General features: G+C 33.1%; 2 protein-coding genes across 2 annotated transcripts; both read left to right on the top strand.

Moving 5' to 3' along the window:
* Positions 1-44: 44 nt before the first annotated feature.
* On the top strand, positions 45-12,014 carry LOC130818214 (polyadenylate-binding protein-interacting protein 9-like). Its single transcript, XM_057684299.1, has 10 exons — positions 45-739; positions 1,590-1,700; positions 1,803-1,847; positions 7,155-7,227; positions 7,426-7,538; positions 7,632-7,691; positions 8,035-8,082; positions 8,181-8,249; positions 11,245-11,306; positions 11,426-12,014. The coding sequence occupies exons 1-10, from the start codon at positions 458-460 to the stop codon at positions 11,481-11,483; spliced, it is 921 nt and encodes a 306-aa protein (XP_057540282.1). The 5' UTR covers positions 45-457; the 3' UTR covers positions 11,484-12,014.
* Positions 12,015-13,532: 1,518 nt separating this feature from the next.
* Positions 13,533-22,120, top strand: LOC130818211 (polyadenylate-binding protein-interacting protein 9-like). Its single transcript, XM_057684288.1, has 10 exons — positions 13,533-14,285; positions 15,781-15,891; positions 15,993-16,037; positions 19,116-19,188; positions 19,295-19,407; positions 19,501-19,560; positions 20,006-20,053; positions 20,152-20,220; positions 21,180-21,241; positions 21,349-22,120. The coding sequence occupies exons 1-10, from the start codon at positions 14,004-14,006 to the stop codon at positions 21,404-21,406; spliced, it is 921 nt and encodes a 306-aa protein (XP_057540271.1). The 5' UTR covers positions 13,533-14,003; the 3' UTR covers positions 21,407-22,120.
* The last annotated feature ends 887 nt before the right edge of the window (positions 22,121-23,007 follow it).

Here is a 23,007-nt window from a genome sequence, read left to right as displayed (position 1 = left end):
TAATTTTTAAAGTCTAAGTCACTCCAAAGAGAGGGTAAGGGTCCCCAAGCCCCTACTAAGTACTAACAATACCAATTCTTTCCCTGCAATCCCCAATTTCTAAATTAAATTCTAAACCCTTCTATTAAATTCCATATAAACCCTAGAATCTATTCTTCACTCCACTTTTTAATTTCTTTTTTGATTCTGACTTTTTTTTTTTTTAATTTTGATTTTCTCACACTTCCATCAGTTCTGAATTTCTGATCATCAATTCATCATCTTCTTACTCTTCCTTTAAATGGTTTTCTTCTGATACAGTTTTTTATTCCCTACATTAATAAGGAAGAAAAAAGGAATCCAAACTCCTCCTTTTCTTCTCTCTAACATAATTTTAGTTTTTATCCTCTTGTAATTTAGTCATCATTCTCCTTTTACCCTTTTTGATTTTTCTGGGTATTGTCTTGTTGCAATTTTCATGGCTGCCGTTGCACAAAATGTGGTGAATTCTGATGATCAGTTCACTAAGAATTGTAACTCAACTACTCAGAATTCCGAGACTGACACTCAGAGTTGTGATTCCAAATCCGAATTTCACAAAAACATTAACGAACTTGCTGAAATTTTATCCAAATTGAATCCTTGGGCTAAGGAGTTTATCCCTTCTTCTTATCGTTTGAAGATTGATCAGTCGGTGCAAAACGATTTTTCTGCCTTTAGTAAGAATTCGAGCAATGACAATTTTTCTAATAATCGAAGGGTATATTTCATTTCTTTACGCTTGATCTTTTATTTACTTTACTCCATTTTTTATTTTGCATTTTGATTCTCTTTCTCTATTTGAATTGGGTAATATGGACTTGTATTTTTTTATAAAAGATTCTAGTTACTGTTCTTATAGTTCAGTTTTGTCTATTTGGGTTCTTTTGATTTGCCTGAATGAATGAAATTTTGAAAATGAGTATCTTTTATGGTGCTAACTTGTTGTTTTGCCACTTAGCTGCATGTTTGTTGGTGTATTTGCTTCGTTTTTGGGTTTAGAAAAAAAAGAGAGCTTGCCTGCTATTTTAATGGCATAGTGCGAAAAATATAGGTTTGGGAGTAAAACAGATTTTGCAGTTGGAGCTGATGAATTCGCGGTCTAAAATCAAACCTTTACGATACTATTGCGATTATGGATAGCTGATTAGGACTTATCTCTTTCCGGATTAATTCTGATTGTGGGACTGTGCAGCTCATTTCTGTTGTGAATATACAAATTTCTAGTCGATCATTTAATTACCAGCTTCTTAATTTGCAATTGTTGGGCTATGTTACATAAATTTTTGGGATTGGAATATGTCTATGTAGTAATTAGAAATGATCATTGCTGCGTCATTATCAGATAGCATACAATTAATGAATCATGTTCTGTTGAACACCAAATATCTGGTCTATGTTGCAAAACTTTTTGGGATTGGAATATGTATATAGTATGCTAGTTGTCGATTATATGTAGTGCAATAAGGTATGAATCCTTCCATCACTGAGATGATCTTGTTTATCCACGTTCCTATTTTATTTTGTATTTTCTTTTATTTTTTACATGTATTATCATTATATTCTTTCAGAGGAGGAATAGCTTTAATCAAGGGAACAGACGAGTGAATGGGAGATCGTTTCGTGCACAGCGGGAAGAAAGCATTAGGCGCACTGTATATGTCTCTGATATCGACCATCAGGTAAGCCAGTTGAACATTGCAGTCTCTTTCAATGCATGACCTGCAGTTCTCTCAAAAACTCAGAGGAGTTGTGTTCATGGGATTTTTTTACTCTTATTTTAGGTTACCGAAGAGCGTTTAGCTGCTTTGTTTAGTAATTGTGGACAGGTAACTTCTATGCCTGCTCAACATTGGTTTACTCTTGTGTTTTCATTTATAGCTGATGCCCTTTTCACTCCTAATTCTTCTACTGAATACCTGGAGACTGTTACCCAGTCATGCTTCTACAAATATGTATTATTGCAATTTTTTGCTGTCATGAGATCTTTAGTAAGACATGTACAATTACGTTTGCAGAGCTTTGTCATTTTTCTTTCATCAATCATTTACAACTTTTTTCAAAGATGGGTTGCCAAAATACATTCATCTATTTTCCTTGTGAGTTTGAATTGTCGAATAAACAACCCATTTAAGAATTGAAATTTGTTAGGTGTTGCTTCATCTAAGTAGTCCAACACTACCCCGTATTGATGGGAGTAAGGCTTTAGCCTTGTTGTGTGTTGTGTTGTTTCATTTAAGATGCTTGAAGATCAAAAGCAGTTGTCGATTAGTTTTGCTTTTATACTATTACTTATTGAGTTTCTAAATACCATTGAGGGAGAACATTGTATGAAACCAATCCTATAAGAAACAAAAATCAGACCTAGCACCTATGATAATGTTGAGCAAGATCAAATGAAATTTGGCCAAGAATAGATAGTTGTACGAAAATATGCTGTATTTAGAAGTGGTTTCCCTGTTGTGAACTAGGTGGTATTGCCATGAGGTAGGAAATAGAAAGTCATCGAGAAAAGGTTAAGTTTCAGAAAAGGTGAATTGAGGAGTGTGATTAATAGATCTTGTGGTTGCCTTGATGGAATATAGTTGACACCCTATCCATTTAAGCATGTGTAGAAGAGGAGGATTTTGTGGAGGGTGATGGTGGAATAAGTGGAGTATGTATGATTATAGATGTTACAAATATTTATTGAAAGCATCCTTACGTGCCTCTCTTTGGTTTGATAGCATAATAAAAGCTCTGAGAGATGTACATCAAGAGAAAATTTGGTATGAATTGATATGGACAATGCTAACGCTTCATTGTACAACTTATTAGCGAGATTTTTTACTCATTGAACCGTGAAGGTCAATCTATGCCCAGTATTGCGTTTCAAACATGTTGTACCAAATCGTAGAGAATTGCGATTTGAAACATTGATTTAATTTTCTTATTTGCATCAAGATGAAAACTTTTGTCATTTCTTTCTCTTTTCTTTTACTATTATGCTTATAGTATGTTTAACTTTTTGTGATACAAGACTTTTGTTTTATGATTATTGTTATGGTTATCTTTCCTACTTGATCAATGTATTCGGTCAACATACCTTATATTAGCCTTTAATTGGATCAAATTTTGTTTCCTAAGTTTTTGAAACGATAAATTTATGTTTCTCGTTTCGTTTTTGGTATCGAACCAAATTTATTTTTGTGTACCATTTGTTCACTAATCACTAGTTTAATACTTTCAGTTAGGATAGTTGATGTTAAATTTATTATGTTATGAGAGCTTGAACTAGGTGGTTTTAATGAGCTTGAATTAACTATCAGATTACCAAGTGTATGTAGGAACTTTGTTTTTTCTTTAAGTAAATAAAACGTTTTTGCTGCCAATGTTAAAAGCAAAGTAGGTATGTGGAAAATTGGAGCTAGAAACACCTTATTTTATTTTGTTCTTGTTCTCAATTTTCTTATTCTCGAATTCAAAACCATACTTGAGCATTGTTTAATTTCAATTACATGAAGTGGTAAATATTGATTTCATTGAATAATTCTTAAAATTTGAAAAATAAAAATTTAATTTTAACTTAGGAAAACATGTCAAAATAATGGTAAAAATATAATAAAAAAATTTCAATATGATACGTAAGAAACCTAATGACCAGGGAAAATAAGCAAGTAAACATAAGATAGTTAAATTTTTCAAAAGTGATTGTGTTTTGTTTTCTTGTTGCAACTTCGTTTGTGTAAGCTTATCTAGTGATTGGCTCAACAATTCCCTTTGTATCCCCATTTTTCTTTATTATCAAGCAACTTAAATAATGCCTCAATGCATTTTCTATACTCTTAAATGCATCAAAGGAAGAAAATTTATCAAAAATAAGGCAAAGCCCAAACGCTACCAATGATGATCAAGCCATGATTTCCTAATAAAGATAAAGGAAGAAGATCAAATTTTGCGAATAGTTAAGTATTGGGAAATGAAATGGTTGTTGACAATGGGTATTTTTAGAGGAAGGAGGTTTTAAATGCTGAATTGAGAAAGTGAAGCATTGGAATGCTTATTAAGGGGCGTTGTATTTGTGATTGACCCTACAAGTATGTATTGACTACAAACTTTGATGACTTTTGGAGGTTTTGTTTAGTTAGTCTGAAATTGTAGAAAATGACATTAGTGGTTGAAGGTTGAAGGTGGTTTAGCGAAGGGAAATCTCACAATGTCATTTTTTTGTCACCTTCTATATAAGGTTAGTTTTTTAGAATTGTTACTAGCTTGACTTAAGGCTTCAAGGCAACTCTAAATTTAGATGTTAGAGTAGGACATTAAAAGACGATTTCTAAATTAACCTCAAAATATGTTTAAAATCTTTGATCCTTTTCTATGTAATTTCAATAGATTGAACTGAGATGTGTATGTTATGATAAATGCGTTAGTATACCTTGAAAGATAGAGATCTTAAAGTTGACATTTGCAAGAGCATACGACAATATATTTAAATGAATGGAGGATGAAAATTTATGTGGATGATCATTGAAATTTGTCTTTTAGCTGCTAATGAATATTAGATATGACTAAATAAAGTATAATTTTAGTTAGCTATGATCTTTAGTGCTGAATTGTTTTGGTTCATGTTGCCGATTCCTTATTGTTGTGATTAAGACTTTAACATCATTGTCGTATGGATGTTTGTTTTTTCTTTCGACATGCACATGTTACAATGGATAAGTGGATTATTTTAAAGAATATTGTTCAAAATGATGATATTAGAAAGAGTTTTGGAAATTAATTGCAGATAATATAAATAAGATGAGAGATAACCATTTATGATGCTTATGTGCAAAAAAGATCAGATATCATGAAAGTGAATGGATGGAATCTTGTGGTACGTTGGAAGAATAGTAGGTAAGCTGATGAAGACTTGAGTACAAGAGCGAAGAATGATATGAAGAATTTGAATTTGCACTAGTATATATATGGCAATAAAATAGGAATTGACAGAGAACGGTAATATATGTGGATTATAACTGGAATCAATATACTTATTTTGTGTAAATTTAGTGATGTATGCGGCCGAATGAATTATAAATATTGTTATCAATGATCTCTAACAATACTTTGTTTTGATTAATGTAGCCAATTTATTTGGAATTAAGGCTTTTTCATTGTTGTTTGGTTTTTTCTTTTCACTCTTTACATCTGAATTCTTCAATACAAGACTAGGGCTTCTTAGAAAGTCTTAGTATATATTTGTTTTTCACAACTAGGCTCTTTAAGTTTGATTTTTCTTGTTAAATTTAATTTAATCATGCATAATGAAGTATCTTTTATAGCTTAAACATTATTTAAACAGTTATGTTTTCACCAAATGTACACATAGTGTATAGTTATAAAAATTTGGTTAAATTGAGCTGTGAATATACGCAAACTAAGAAAATTTAGCTAGAAACTAAAATCCTTATATGATACTTTTAAAAAAATTCATGCCGCTCGTCAGGAGGGTGTTTGGTTTAAACTTTTTTGGTACATATATGGACATATGGGTTTGAGCTATGTTATCTTGACACGAGGCATGTGGTGGCCATACCCATGTTCACATGGCATGAACACATTCAAACATGAGTACCTTTTTATCTTAATTTTTTACCTTGTATTTGATGTAAAACAAGTACTATCTTCAAGCTTTGTTCTTTTTAAGCTTCTAAATAATTTGAAATAAAATTTTTATTCCTTTTCTTGATTTTTGAAAACAAATAGCGACGTATACTAAATCAAATTTTGAAAGAAAGATGAAAACATTGTCGTGTCATGAATATTATTCCCGGAGTTTTATTGCGTATTTGCGTTCCAAAATCTCGAGCATTGATGGGCATGATTCTCGACATGTTAGAACTTAGACACCAACACTTTCATTTGTGTGTATGTAACAAAGGTTTTGTGTGATACCAAATCTATGCAATGTGTTTAGTTTTTTTAAAATTATGAGGCTTACATGCTTTAGACCCTAAGGTAGCGATTTGCCACATATAGAGGAGAGAGTGGGTAGGAGGGGAGGGTTGAAGTTGGGTGCTGATGAGTCAAACGAAGAAGCACAAGTTTGGATCTGCTTGAAACTATTCATGCTTGGCTCGTTTTCCAAGCTCGGGGAGAATTTTTTTTAATCAAGACATTCTTCTTATAATGTTAATCATTTTTAGTGAGTATTAATACAATCTTTTTTTTCTTTATCAATACTTTTTATTTCCTTATTGTAAACCATGCCTATTAGCATAGCATCTTAATAGTTAACTATGAGGGATTAAGTCATGAATTATATCAACTTTACTTGATTTAGAATCCTTCAGCTAATACTTCATGAATAGTTTAACTAACCCGTAGTCATCTCGTCCGAAAATGACATACACTGTAACATTGTTGGAGAAGAGGACCAATAAATTAAAACTACTTATATCAAAAAGTATCATCTCTCAACTATGCTAGATGTGGCCACTCTTGGCTTCTTTATACACATATTTAAAAATATCTGGCCATTAAAATAAGCAGCTTGTTAGGTTTTATGTGGCTTGATTTTGTATTTGTGGTATGTTTCTCATGTTTCTTTTGCACAATGTTATAATGGGGCTTGGCATATGTTTCACTCGGAGGATGTTCTGCTAGTTTACCATTGGTAGATACATCTTGAGTCTTGACTAATTCTTCGTCCAAGTTTTGTTAGGTGAGACTATAAAATACGTTAAAGAACTTGAACGTAGAGAAAAAAATTAAATAAATAAAGCTATAATTTGCTTTGGTTTATTTGACATGCAATAGATTGTATTGAGGTTATTAGTTCTACACACTAGCAGATTAAGAACCATCTGGTAGCTCCAGGATAATTGAAGATTAGTTCTCAACTCAGATCCTCTTGGCTCTTGGACGGTTGGACCATTAGTTCACAATGTGTGGATTCTGATATCTACCGCTCATACGGTTGTGTTTATTTCACTCTAGAGAAACCTTGTCTGAGTTTTATAATGCAATTTAGCTATAATTACTGTAGTTGATGATATTACATCTGTGTTGCTTTTAGGTTTAACTATATGTAATTTATGAAGTAAATATATTTTACGTAACATGCAAGTTCAATATGATTAGTTGACATTTTTTATTTGGGTTGGCAGGTTGTTGACTGCCGAATATGTGGTGATCCTCATTCGGTTCTTCGTTTTGCTTTTGTTGAGTTTGCTGATGAGCGTAAGTGAAGACCTTCATTTGGGACTTTAATTTTGTGGAATTTCTATCCATTTGTTTTTTCGTTTTGCTTTTGTTGAGTTTGCTGATGAGCGTAAGTGAAGACCTTCATTTGGGACTTTAATTTTGTGGAATTTCTATCCATTTGTTTTTTCGTTTTGGGCATTGATGCTTATAGTTTATCTGCATTTTTGCAAACAGGGAGCGCTAGAGCAGCCTTGAGCCTAGGTGGGACAATGCTGGGATACTATCCAGTCAAGGTCTTGCCTTCTAAAACTGCCATTCTCCCTGTGAATCCTACGTTTCTCCCAAGGGTATGCTTAGATCATTGCCTTTCTATGTAAACTCTTTTGCAGTCTTCTACTTTTAAATGATTATTCTAAATCTTAATGCTTGACACTGGACAGTCTGAAGATGAAAGAGAAATGTGCGCAAGAACTGTTTACTGTACAAATATTGATAAAAAGGTATAGCCATTGTTTCTGACAGTTGCTCTTATTTATAGAAAAAATATACAACAATAATCTCAACTATAGTCAGTCTTTGCATGATGATCCCAACTCTTGATTATTTGGTACTCGGTAGGAGTATTTGGGTTCACTAGGAGTATGTACTACTCAAGATTATTTTAGAATAATTTTATAACTTGTAATTATTCTGAGAACACTGACTATATTTTAGATGTTTCTTGTGAGTTATTGCTTTTTATTACTGCGTGGTTTATTGAATCTATTGCCTATATCATGTCAGCGATAATCCTGGGATGTTGGTATTGCTTTTGCTTGACATCTTTCTATTCGTGTGTTGCAGGTTTCTCAGTTGGAGGTAAAAAATTTCTTTGAAAGTGCTTGTGGTGAGGTATGTTTATGAAAATCATTTGGCTTGGATTTATTCGCATAAAATGGAAATCTACGATATATAATCAGACACTCAGAATGGTGTATTTGTATTCACAGGTATCCCGTCTTAGGCTTTTGGGGGACAATGTGCATTCAACTCGCATTGCTTTTGTTGAATTCACAATGGTAAGTTCCACGTCACAACATGCATATAGTTATGAGTTATATGTATTTTAATCCTTTACATCTGTAGTATCCGCTTTCTGAGACTCACTGAATGCGTTCGAAGTACTTGATCATGATTTCAGCTGACTGCCTGATAGTAGATATTAACTTGAAATGCCTATTGTAGTGGCTTTAAATGAAATTTAACACCAGATATAGTGAAAGTTCTCTAGGTGAACGTCATTCCTGATATAGTGTTTTAGTTATGGCAATAATAGACGATCTCGCCTCATATTGTTCTGCAATAAAAAAGGAATTAAGATGGATTCTCTGTTCTTTTTCTTTTTTAATAAAAATCTTATATCTTCACAAATATTTATAGATGTATTACTGGAAAACTTGTCTACCTATCAACAATCTTTTTAAGGTTTTGACATTGTGATTGGTTGGATGGATCTCTTTCTCCATTTTATTGATTTGTAAGAACAATATATGTAGGTTAGGAATTGTGGTTTCTACCTTTTTTTACAAATATCTCTAGATAACCATGGTTTCTGTTTTCCTTCATTCTGTATATCGTTCTCGCTTTTATTGGAGACATTTTTTGTTTAGCTTCTGAATTGGTTAGGATGCAGGGTTTTCGCTGTGTGAATGTTTTCCCCTATTGGCTAGTTATTTTGGATACTTAACTAACCCATTTTACCACACGTCTGTAGACTATTGACTAAAAGAATCAATACCAGAAAATCAATTGAATCACCTAAAACCAACTATCAATTGCCCATTATCATATTAGGTAGTTTTCCTGCTTTCAAAGTACTCCCTCCATCTCTTAATATTGCCCCGTGCAACCCAAAAAGATCTCATCTATTTTGGTCAAATGGGGAAAACATCTAGACAGAGGGAGTAGATTTATATGAAAACTTCTTGCTACCATCTTTGTGAAAAGGGTTGTGTTTACCATGTGAGTGAAATTGGATTGCGTTAGTTTTACAATTTTACCCTTCAAATTCGAATTTTTATTTTGGAAATTTGATTGCATGCATACTAAGCCGATCTTCTTTCCTCCATTGATAATTGCTAACTAATACTCCCTTTTGTTCCTATTTGATGTTACACTTTCCATTTTAGGCAATTTCATTTGTTGTTTCTTTAACGAATTTTCTATTTATATTGCTTTTTTTGGACATAATTAGCCTTAGTCATCCTAATTTTAATATTTTTTAATGCTTATGGTCTACACATAATTTCCACAAACTTTATTTAACATATTTATAATCCTTAATGGCCCCCATATATTTTCCACATGCTTTAATTTAACATTTTTTAATGTTTCTGGTCTCCACTAACTTTATTTTATATATTTTTTTATGCTTGTGGTTTCGACGTTTTCTCCATTAAGTTTATTTTTCAAGAAAATAATATCTCCACCATCTAAAAGGTTGAACTTTTCTTGATTCTCGTGAACATTCTTTATGAGAACATCAAATAGGAACGGACGGAGTAATAAATAATCGCTTATGGCTCGTTTGGATTGAGAGTGAATATTTAAGATGTAAAAAAAGTCTAACTAATGGAACAAAGAAAATTAGAGATGCAATCATGCAAATGAAGTAATTGAAATAATTGTGAAAAAGTTAAAACTAGAGTAAACTAAAAAAATGAATAAAAAAAGAGGATGATTTCCCTCATTTGGAGCAAAAGATTTCCTCCACCCTCCCCTAGGATAAATTTTTACCCAAAATGAGGAAACTTATTGCTATTTTATCCATTTTTCATTACTTTCTGACCAATTCTTCCACCTCTTTAACAATCAAATTCCTTTAATCATCTATTTAACTGACTTTGTTTTCCTACTTAGACTTTTATTTACCCTTTAAATATTCACACTCAATCCAACCGGACCCTTATGGTGCTCAATGCCTGCCCGCCCGCCTAAATGATATAAGATGAAACACTAATGTCAGAATTGCATGTTAGAGTACATCTAAATCTTGCACTTGCCGGTCATCATAGGCTATGCAACAACAATGTTAAAGCCATAATCTCGGCAATATGAGTTCAGGAACCAAACAAATCAACCTGAGAATCGTGGCTAAAAATTATACGTTGCCGGTTGCTCCTCCTTATTCAGAACTAAGAAGATTAATATTAGTGATTATCTACGTATGTGTTTATGAGAATTTCGATTTATCATGTTACTCTTACTACCATGTAAACTTCAATCTGCCTTACTTTTCAAAGCTCCTCAAATTAATAATCTAGCACTTTTCTAGTAGGTGTGTTTTCGATCCTTGCATCCACTCATCACTCTCTCTTCCTTCAATGATGTCTTCTATAAGTCCAATGTTCGGCTAGTACTGACAATCTTGTAAATTTATCTTTTGACCTCAGTGGCCACCTTAGTCGCATAATATTTGATTGTAGCTCTCCATTTGAGCCATCCACACTGAATCGTATGCTTAACATCCAGATCAATCTCTTGACAAATTGAGCCAATGTACTTAAAACACTCGGATAAGCTCTTTTGTTCTAATTTTACAACCTTTTGCTATGAATATGATCCTCCGTGCTAACACTATTTCCTGTCTTACATCTGTCTACTTAGGTTATGCCCTTTAGCCTCTACATTTTCTGGCTTAGTATTGACCCCATCTATAGTTTCTTCTTCTAATACGTTGTCATAAATGAACAACACGCACTATTAAACTTTTCGTGGAAACTAGATTGGTCTTATATCTCATCTATGATCGTTGAAAACATAGAAGTCCTATCTAGCGCAGCTCTAATGATTGGTTGTTTCTGTAATTCAAGAGTCTATAGACAAAGCACAAAACCGAAGTTTGGACTGGTACCATCAGACTATAGCTCTCTCTAGATGCTGCATGATTGGATTGGTACTCTTTTTAGCTTGAATATGTGTTCAGTCGGTAGAGGAAATCACTTGCTTTACAAGTATAGCTCGGTGTCTTGATACTCTATGTAATATCGGTCCTTTGTGTTTTTGCTTCTGCAGGCTGAAAGTGCTATTATGGCCTTGAACTGCAGTGGGATGATTTTAGGAACTCAACCTGTCAGGTAAATACTTTCTTTAAATAGAAATGCTTCGTATGCTATAATAGAGTTGTTTGAGTAGGTTTCGTGAAAGAAAATTCATGTGTTTGAGAACGAATGTTTGAATCTTGTGATATTTGTAGGGTGAGTCCTTCAAAGACACCAGTGAGGCCACGACTCGCTCGGCCAGCATCAAATTGAGCTAACACCCATGTCCACTTTTTGTGGATTGTGACGAAATTGTAGTTAATTGAATTGAGAAAAGACCACCTTGTTGAAGGGATGGTGAACAAGTTTGAATTCCTTTGATACCTCTCTTGTTTCGTTGACAATAGTCATCCCGTCATACGTATAGGGCCCTGCTCTGCTTCACTTGAAGTTTTTATTGAGCTTAAGCTTTTAATTTCTTAACTCATTGCTCTTTGGCTCTTCCGTAAACTTTGTCAAGTTGAAATTCTCAATCGCTCGTTAACTCGTGTATTGTTTGGGGAGAGAATTGTTAGGGTTTGGTGGGTCAGAATTTGATCCTGAAGCATCCTCGAACGTGAGCATACAGTTTAAATGCAATCCCTCGTGAGTTTGTTTAAGTCGCCCTCAAGCTTAGAGCATCAAGTTTAATCGCAATCCCCCTTGAGTTTGGATTAAGGTGTTGTGATGGTTCTAAAAAAGTATGATGATTGTTGTTCACTTTAGTTTCTCGCATGAATAAAGAAATATCAACCCTTGAGACTAGTGAAAACTAAAAACGAGTCAACTTAGTGCCCTTTTATTTATTTTTCTTTCAACTACTCTTGTGAGAGACCATCTTTCAAAGAGATGACCTTCAAATTAGAAGTTCACATTTTTATTTTCTTTTTAATTTGTATTGATTAGGCTATTTAGTCTATATATTTAATGCGTTTCTCGGAGAGACCGTCTTTTACCACAATTTGCGTCGTATGCTTTAGATGAATGTTTTTAAAGCAGGGAAATTGGAGAGGGAATGAAAATCTGTGATGAGATAAATAAAAGTCCCTTAATTTGTTTGGATTGAAAGATATAGAAAATGAGATCTTTGAACCAAGTATCATGACAATTACCTTTCAAAAAATAAGTTTCTTGAAAATTGTATTGAAATTCAAATGTAAATTATAATGACAACGGTTCGTTTGGTAGTAATAATAAACTGTGGTAATAAGAATGAAAGTTAGTGTAATTTTGATTAAAAAATTTCTTGGCTACTTTGATAGCTATGCTTGTCGAATTACAATCATTTCATTTTCTTCATAAAATTCATTCAAATGTATTACCATTGGGATAACTGATATTAAGTGAGGTGATAATGGAAATTTTTTTATGACTAAAGTTTCATTACTATGAGAATAACATAAAATTTTTGATGAAATTTTACACGATAAATCATTTTCATTATGTCCATTTAGTACCACCAACTAAAAAGGCCATTGGAGTTTTGAGCCTTAATTTTCTCTCACATCATTCACATAGCACTTTCTTTCATATTAGTCATTACAGTAGGTCTCTTGAATAACCTTTTCTTTGAGGGACGACTCTCAAAGCCCAACTTAATTCATTTAAAAAAACATCTATTTCACACACGCATTTCACAAAATACTTATTACAATTTTAGTTGTATTTTGTATACTAAAATAGAATTATAAACACGTACTGCATATAACATAAATTAATATGCCAAATAACCTAAATACTTACAACACATAATATAACCTCTTACAGCGCCTAACATAAATACATACAACAAATAAATTAAACACCTACAACACATAACAAAATACCTACAATACATGACAAAAACACCTATAAAAAATAATCTAAACATATACAACATATTTAATTAAAAATTTGAAATGAACTTTACATATAAAATAAATGCTCATATGTTCCTTTAGATTTGCATTAAAGAGAAAGAAATTAATTTTTAAGAAAATGATAATAAACGAAAAAAGAAAATGAATTGTGTCTACAAAATTAAAAGAAAGTTAATGGTGTAGATGCGATTGAAAGAACGTGGTGGACCATTATCCAAAAATAGACATGATACAAATTAAGGGCATAGACCAAAATGAAAAATACTGCAAATTCAATTGAACGGAGAGAGTAGATCATATCGATTGATCCATTTAATTAATTGGGTCAAATACCTCAATTGGGTTAATATTTAGGTCGAGTTAGCAGATCGGGTTAACTTTTATTTGCATGTTATTGTTAGGTGACATACATATGCTTTCTCTTCTCTTCTTTCTTTGTACGAAAGTAGAGAAAAGAGAACAACACTTTAGTCCCTAAGCCCCTACCAACAATACCAATTCTTTCCCCACAACTCCCAATTCCTAAATTAATTTCTAAACCCTTCCATTAATTTCCATATAAGCCCTAGAATCTTTTCTTCACTTCCTTTTTTTTTTTTTTTAATTTCTTTCTTGATTCTGACTTTTTTTTTCTTTTTTCTTTTCTTTTTGTTTTTGAATTTCTCCCATTTCCATCAGTTCTGATCATCAATTCATCATCTTCTTACTATTCCTTTAAATGGGTTTCTTCTGATACAGTTTTTTTATTCCCTAGATTAATAAGGAAGAAAAAAGGAATCCACACTCCTCTTTTTCTTCTCTCTTAACATAATTTTAGTTTTTCCTCTTGTAATTGAATCATCATTCTCTTTTTACCCTTTTTGATTTTTCTGGGTGTTGTTTAATTGCAATTTTCATGGCTGCTGTTGCACAAAATGTGGTGAATTCTGATGATCAGTTCACTAAGAATTGTAACTCAATTACTCAGAATTCTGAGACTGACACTCAGAGTTGTGATTCCAAATCCGAATTTCACAAAAACATTAACGAACTTGCTCAAATCTTGTCCAAATTGAATCCTTGGGCTAAGGAGTTTATACCTTCTTCTTATGGTTTGAAGATTGATCAGTCGGTTCAAAACAATTTTTCTGCCTACAGTAAGAATTCGAGCAATGACAAAATTTCTAATAATCGAAGGGTATATTTCATTTCATTTCTTTACTCTTGATCTTTTATTTACTTTACTCCATTTTTATTTTGCATTTTGATTCTCTTACTGTATTTGAATTGGGTAATATGGACTTGTATTTTTTTATAAAAATTATAGTTACTGCTATATATTTCAATTATGTGTAATTGGGTTTGTTAGAGCAAATGCTCTATCCTTTGAAATTCTTAAAACAAAGAATGAAAAGATTGCAAAATGTAAAAGAAATCAAAGAACACACCGAGAATCGGAAGGTGGGAAAATCCTAATATAAAATTGATATTAGACTATAAAACCCCACCCAATGAATGAAGACAATTTACTGATTAGAGTCTAGATTACATGCAATAATCCAACTCCAACAATGGAGAATAAAAATCCAGAGAGATTACAAATACCCCCAATTTACACCCTATGGACCCTTTTTTGTGGCTCTGTCTCTATCTAGATTAATCTTACTTTCTTGAGGATTACAAGAGTATTACAATGTGCATCTTATTTGTTTAATGATGTAATTAGGAGTATATGTAGGCTATGACAAGCAAAAGGACAGCAAAGCAATAACCCCTTCCAAACAGAAACAAAACAGAAGCATAGGAATAAAACCGTGCATTTGCTCAACTCAGTCGAGTCGACTCGCTTGAGTTGGTTGAGTGACCAGAAGACTAGGTCGAGTCACCTTGCTCGAGTATGTCGAGCAGCCAACAGCTTGGCTTCTGTCCATCAGGGTTCCTTTTTATCTGGTTGAATGAATGACATTTTGAAAATGAGTGTTTTTTATGGGTGCTAAATTGTTTTTTTGTGGTTATTTTTCTGCCACTTAGCTGTGTGGGTGTATTTGCTTCGTTTTTGGGTTTAGAGAAAAATGAGAGTTTAATCTATTTTGATGGCATAGTGCAAAAATACGGGTTTGGGAGTGAAATAGATTTTGCTGTCGGAGCTAATGATTTTGCCGTCTAAAATCAAACCTTTACGATACTATCATGATTATGTGGAGCAGGAAGCTTATTAGGACTTATCTCTTTCCTGATTAATTCCAAATGTGGGTTTGTTGTGAATATTCAAATCTCAAGCTTTTGGGATTGGAATATGTCAATGTAGTAATTTGAAATGATCATTGCTGCATCATTATCAGATAACATACAATTAATGAATCATGTTCTGTTGAACACCAAAATATCTGGTCATGTTAAGGTTATATAATATGCTAGTTATTGATTATATGTAGTGCTAATAAGGTATGAATCCTTCTATCACTGAGTATATCTTGTTTATCCACAATCAGTGAAACATAATTCGCTAGTTCGCCTTTTAAATTTGCAATTTGCTCAAAATGACTCAAAAATTGTCTAAAACCGACCATAATTCGCTTTTTTTGATTCGCAATTCGCTAGGCATCTAGCGGATCATGCGACACTGTCCATAATCTTATTGTATTCTATATTATTCTTTTATTTTTACATGTATTATCATTATATTCTTTCAGAGGAGGAATAGCTTTAATCAAGGGAACAGACGAGTGAATGGGAGATCCTTTCGTGCACAGCGGGAAGAAAGCATTAGGCGCACTGTATATGTCTCTGATATCGACCATCAGGTAAGCCAGTTGAACATTGCAGTCTCTTTCAATGCATGACCTGCAGTTCTCTCAAAAACTCAGAGAAGTTGTGTTCATGGGATTTTTTACTCTTATTTTAGGTTACCGAAGAGCGTTTAGCTGCTTTGTTTAGTAATTGTGGACAGGTAACTTCTATGCCTGCTCAACATTGGTTTACTCTTGTGTTTTCATTTATTGCTGATGCCCTTTTCACTCCTAATTCTTCTACTGAATACCTGGGGACTGTTACCCAGTCATGCTTCTACAAATATGTCTTGTTCCAAGTCTTTTGCTCTTCTGACATCTTTCGTAAGATATGTACAATTACTTTTGTAGAGCTTTGTCATTATTCTTTTAATCATCTACGACTTTTTTCAAAGATGGGTTGCCATAGTCCATTCATCGATTTTTCCTTTGTGAATTTGAATTGTAGAATAAACAGCCCATTTTAAGAATTGGAAATTGTTATGTGTTGCTTCATCTAAGTACTACAACGCTACCCCATATTGTTGGGATTAAAGCTTTGGCTTTGTTGTGTGCTGTGTTGTTGTTCTTCATTTAAGATGCTTGAAGATCAAAAGAAATTGTCTATAGTTTTGCTTTTGTATTATTAGTTATTGAATTTCTAAATATCATTGACGGAAAACGTTGTATGAAACTAATCTTGTATGAAACAAAAATTAGACTTACCACCTATGGTAAAGTTGAGCAAGAACAAATGAAATTTGGCCAAGAGTAGATAGATGTATGAAACCACAATAAGACTTACCACCTATGATAAAGTCATCAAGAAAAGGTTAAGGTTGAAGAAAAGGTGAATTGAAAAGTGTGATTAACAGATCTTGTGGTTGCTCCAATGGAACATAGTTCAATATGTAATATTAGAAAGGGTTTTAAAAATTGGAATTGCAGATAATATAGATAAGATGAGAGATAACCATTTATGATGCTTATGTGCAAAAAAGACCTCACAATTTACACCGTGATGATAGTGAATGGATGGAATTTTGAGTTGCATTGAAAAAAGAGTAGGTGAAGCTGATGAAGACTTGAGTACAAGAGCGAAGAATGGCATGAAGAATTTGAATTTGCACTAGTCTGTGGCAATAAAATAGGAATTGAGCGAGAAGCGTAATACATGTGGATTATCATTGGAATCAATCTACTTAGTTTGTTTAAATTTAGTGCTGGATGAATTAAAAATATTGTTATCGATGATTTCTAAGTTCTAACAATACTTTGTTTGGTTACTGTAGCCAACTTATTTGGAATTAAGGCTTTTTCATTGTTGTTTGGTTTTTTCTTTCCACACTTTACTTCTGAATTCTTTCTTCTTAGAAAGCTTGAGTGTAGAATTTCTTTTCACAACTAGGCTCTTTGAATTTCATTTTTCTTGTTAAATTAAATTTTATCATGCATAATGAAGTATCTTTTATAGCTAAAACATTATTTAAACAATTACTTTTTCATCAATGTACACTCATATTGTTTAGTTATAATAAATTTGGGCAAACTAAGATATGAATATACGTAAACAATTCACGCCGCCATGGCCCTAATCCATATTGTTAGGAGGGCATCTGGTTCAAACTTTTTTGGTTTATCTATGGACATTTAGGTTTGAGCTATGTTATCTTGACACGACGCATGTGGTCGCCATACCCGTGTTCACATAGCATGCACACACTCAGACATGAGTACCTTTTTATCTTTATATTTTATCTTGTAATTGATGTAAAACAAGTACTATCTTTAAGTTTTGTTCCTTTTATGCTCTAAAATAATTTGAAATGAAAACTTTTATTTCTTGTCTTGATTTTTTGAAAACAATTAAAGCCTTATACTATATCAAATTTATAAAGAAAGATGAAAACATTGTCTTGTCGTGAATATTACTCTGGGGGTGCCATTGCGTTCCAAAATCTCAAACATTGATGAGCTTGATTCTCGACACGTTATAACTTAGACATCAAAACTTCCATTTGTGTGTAGGTAAGATTGTTTTGTGTGATACCATATCTATGCGTTGTGTTTGGTTTTTCAAAATTACGAAGCTTACACGCTCTAAACCTTTAAGGTTGTGTTTTGCCACATATAGAGGAGATGGGGGGGGGGGGGGGGGGGGGGGGTGGACTTGGACTTGGAGTGGGGTGTTGATGAGTCAAACGAAGAAGCACAATTTTGATGTTCGAAAATATTCAAGCTTGGCTCGTTTTCAAAGCTCGGCGAGCAACTTTTTTTATCAAGACATTCTTCTTTTCATGTTACTCAATCATTTTTAGCAAGTATTAATACATTCTTTTGTTTCTTTACCATTACTCTTGTTTCCTTGTTGTAAACAAGTAAAACATAGCATCTAAATAGTTAACTATGAGGCATTAAGTCATGAATTATATCATACATCATTCATCAACTTCACTTCTTTTAGAAGTCTTCGGCCCATACTTCTATATTTTAACTAATCTCATCCTAAAATGACATACGCTGTAACATTGTTATGGTTAGAGAAGAGGACCCACAAATTAAAACTACCAATATCAATAGGAAAGCGTCGTCACCCAATTATGCTAACTCTAGCCTCTCTTGGCTTCTTTATACAAATATTTAGAAATATTTGGCAATCAACATAAGCAGCTTGTTAGGTTATGTAGCTTGATTTTGTGTTTGTGGCATGTTACACCTTTTTTTTTTTTTTTTTTTTTTTGCACAGTGTAATAATGGGGCTTGGCATATGTTTCACTCGGGGGACCTTCAGCTAGTTTACCGTTGATAGATACATCTTGACTAATTTTCCGTGCTAGTTTTGTTAGCTAAGACTATAGAAATATGTTGGTAGAGAAAAAAATTAAATAAATGAAGCTCCAATTTGCTTTGTTTTCGTAATTTGACATGCAATAGATTGTATTGAGGTTATTAGTCCTACACACTAGCAGATTAAGGCCTATCTGGTAACTCCTGGATGATTAAAGATTAATTCTCAACTCGGATCCTCTTGGCTCTTTGACCATTAGTTCATAATTTGTGGATTCTGATATCTTCCGCTCATACAGTTTTATCTCACTGTACAAAAGCCTTGTCTGAGTTTTATAGTTACTGTAGCTGATGAATGTCTTACTTCTGGGTTGCTTTTAGGTTCAACTATGTGTGATTTATGAAGTAAATATATTTTACCGTAACATACTAGTTCACTATGATTATTTGACATCCTTTTTTCGGTTTGTCAGGTTGTTGACTGCCGAATCTGTGGTGATCCTCATTCGGTTCTTCGTTTTGCTTTTGTAGAGTTTGCTGATGAAAGTAAGTCAAGAACTTCATTTGGAGCTTATTTTTGAGGTATTTCTACCCTTTCTTTTTCTTTTTCTGGGCATCAATGCTTATAGTTTATCTGCATTTCTGCAAACAGGGGGTGCTAGAGCAGCCTTGAGCCTAGGTGGGACAATGCTGGGATACTATCCAGTCAAGGTCTTGCCTTCAAAAACTGCTATTCTCCCCGTGAACCCTACGTTTCTCCCAAGGGTATGCTTACATCATTGCCTTTCTACATAAATTCTTTTGCACTCTTGTACTGTGAAATGTTTATTCTAAATTTTAATGCTTGACACTTGACAGTCTGAAGACGAAAGAGAAATGTGCGCAAGAACTGTTTACTGTACAAATATTGATAAAAAGGTATAGCCATTGTTTCTGACAGTTGCTCTTATTTATAGAAAAAATATACAACAATAATCTCAATTATAGTAAGTCTTTGCATGATAATCCCAATTCTAGATTATTCTGTAGTATAATCCCTATTCAGATTAAAGCGGTCGTCTTGGCAAAATGCTCTAGAGAACATGAAGTTAACAGTTAAGTAAGTCAAATAATGACTTGTGTAGCTTTAGGCAGCTATCTATGAGTAAGGAGGGAGAAAAAGCAAAGCTAGATATACAATGTACAAAACAGAAGTGGATCGCTTAAACAAGTTCTTAATTATTTGGGTTCTCTGTGAGCATGTACTACTTGATATTATCTTAGAATAATTTTTGTAATTATTCTGAATGTTTCTTGTCCATCTTGTTAGTGACAATCCTGGGATGTTTGTATTGCTTGAGTTCTTTCTATTCCTGTGTTGCAGGTTTCTCAGTTGGAGGTAAAAATTTTCTTTGAAAGTGCTTGTGGTGAGGTATGTTTATGAAAATCATTTGGCTTGGATTTATTTGCATAAAATGGAAATCTATGATATATAATCACATACTCAGAATGGTGCACTTGTATTCATAGGTATCCCGTCTGAGGCTTTTGGGGGACAATGTACATTCAACTCGCATTGCTTTTGTTGAATTCACAATGGTAAGTTCCACGTCACATGTATATAGTTATGAGTTATATGTATAGTTTTCCTGCTTTCAATGAACTCCCTCGATCTCTTAATGTTGCCCCGTGCAACCTAAATAGATCCTCATCTATTTTGGTCAAATGGGAAAAACATTAGGGACAGAGGGAGTAGGTTTTTATGATAACTTCTTGCCACCATCTTCGTGAAAAGGGTTGTGTTTTACCATGTGAGTGAAATTGGATTGCCTTAGTTTTACCCTTCAAATTGGAATTTTTTATTTTGGAACTTGAATGCATACATATTAAGCCGGTCTTCATTCCTCCATTGATGCCTTTTAACTAATACTCCATCAATAACTGGTTATTGGTGCAGTACACTGGTCACTACCTGCCTGCCTGCCCGCACAAATGATATAAGATGAGACACTGATGTTAGATTAGAATTGCATGTTAAGAGTACATCTGAATCTTGCACTTGCTAGTCATCGTAGGCTATGCAACAACTATGCCAAAGCCATGTGAGGTCTACTACAGAAACCAAACAAATCAATGTGAGAATCGTGGCCAAAATATTATTTGGGAAAAATTGACATTAATAATTCAACATTTCACCCATCTGCTGTGAATAATTCCAACTTTAGATTATTTTGTAATAAATTAACCTTTGCCCTTGGTTTGCTTTCAGTTTACTACGAGCCACCTGTGGTAACGGGAAGAGGTGGCACTTGTTATAATTGCTTTACATTCAATTTGTTTTTTTTTTTTTTTTTTTTTTTGGTATGTTTAACTGCGGTGATGGGTATTAGTCGGCAAAATTAGCTCTCTCTAGATGCTGCATGTTCGGAGAGCCTTTGCGGATTGCTACTCTTTTTAGCTTGAAATGTGTTCAGTTGGTAGAGGAAATCACTTTCTTTACAAGTATAGCTCGGTGTCTTGTTGCTGCTCTCTGTAATAGTATTTTTTTGCTTCTGCAGGCTGAAAGTGCTATTCGGGCCTTGGACTGCAGTGGGATGATTTTAGGAACTCAACCTGTTAGGTAATGCTTCATATGCTGTAATAGAGTTGTTTATGTAGGTTTCGAGAAAGAAAATTCATGTGTTAAAAGAAATGCCAATGAACGTTTGAATATTGTGATGTTTGTAGGGTGAGTCCTTCAAAGACACCGGTGAGGCCACGACTCTCTCGGGCAGCATCAAATTGAGCTAACACCCATGCCCACCTTTTGTGGATTGTGGCAAAATTGTAGTTAATTGAATCCGGAAAAGACCACCTTGTTGAAGGGATGGTGAACAAATTTGTATTCCCTTTGATTCCTCTCTTGTTCCGTCAACAATAGTCATCCCGCCATGCGGTTTAAACATATAGGGCCCCGCTCTGCTTCAATTGAAGTTTTTACTGAGCTTAGGATTTTAATTTCTTTACTCATTGTTCTATGGCTCTTCCGTAAATCTTGTCAAGTTGAAATTGTTAATCGCTGGTTAAGTCGAGGATTGGTAGGGTTTGATGGTGCTGTCTCTATAAAAGTAGATGGCTATTAGAACATTAACAATATGGATGATATATTTCCCACCTTGTGCGTCTTGTGGGTCAGTGATTTGATCCGGAAGCATTCCTCTCGAACGTGAGCATTAAGTTTAATTGCAATCCTCCATGAGTTTGCGTAAGTTGCCCTCGAGCTTAGAGCATCAAATTTAATCGCAATTCCCCTCGAGTTGGGATTAAGGTGTTGTGATTGTTGTCCTCTTTAGTTTCTCGATCATGAATAAAGAACTATACTCACCCTTGAGACTAGCGAAAACGGGTCGAAATAGAGTGTTTTTTTTTTCTTTCTTATGCTTTAGGGGGTGTTTTTAAAGAGGCGGGAAATTTGAGATGAGATAAAAAAAAAAAGTCCCTTATTTGTTTGGATTAAAAGATAGAAAATGAGAACTTTGAACAAAGTACTAGCGTACTTTTGGGCATCAATTTTCTCTTACACATCGACTCACATCGCACTTTCTTTCACATAGTTATTATATTATACTTCTTCTGTTTCATATTAGTTGCAACATTAAAAAATATGATACTATTTATTCATCACTTTTAATCTGTGATTAATTATTAATTTATAAATTAAAATATAATCAAGTGAGATCTTGTTTGATTTGTCTTATTGTAAAAATTATTAATATCAAATTCTTATAATTTTTTTATTATACGTAATTAGATATATTAAGGATTCAATTAGTGTGTTTAGACTTTGTGAAAAAACAAATATTACAATTATTTCAGAACAAAGCATATCTTTCACTTGTATTCCTAATTGTGGTTAATGTGGAGAAGGCATTTTCAGTGGGTGTTCATGAGCACATGTGAACTTAGAATTGGAGACTTATAATTCTTTTATTAATAAAGATAAAAACATAAAAAATTTGTCAATTCTTAACGTATAGATTAATTTTAGCTAAACACCTAGATTTAATTTTTATATTATAAATGATATCAATTTTTTATTATTATAAAAGCTTTTTTCACAAGAGCTATCTCAATCTTTCAAAAGAAAATTGCAAAAAAAAAAAAAAAAAAAAAAAAAAAAAGCAAAAACAATAAAGCAGAGACACTTCTTATGTTCTTTTCAATGAATATTTTATAAATTTTACCTCTTTTTCTTTTTAGGTAATAATATCATTCTCTTTGATTACTCAAATTATTTTCACTTTCTATTAACCAATCATATTTATTATTTATTTTATTATTTTATTTTTTTTCTTAATTATTTTATTTTTTGGCTAAAATTCAGTAAAAAAGCATGTGATGTTAATA

The sequence above is a fragment of the Amaranthus tricolor genome, chromosome 7, assembly GCF_026212465.1.
Source record: "Amaranthus tricolor cultivar Red isolate AtriRed21 chromosome 7, ASM2621246v1, whole genome shotgun sequence".
In the NCBI taxonomy this organism is placed as follows: domain Eukaryota; kingdom Viridiplantae; phylum Streptophyta; class Magnoliopsida; order Caryophyllales; family Amaranthaceae; genus Amaranthus; species Amaranthus tricolor.
Note: the sequence above shows the minus strand (reverse complement) of the source record. Positions and strands in the feature narration are given on the sequence as shown.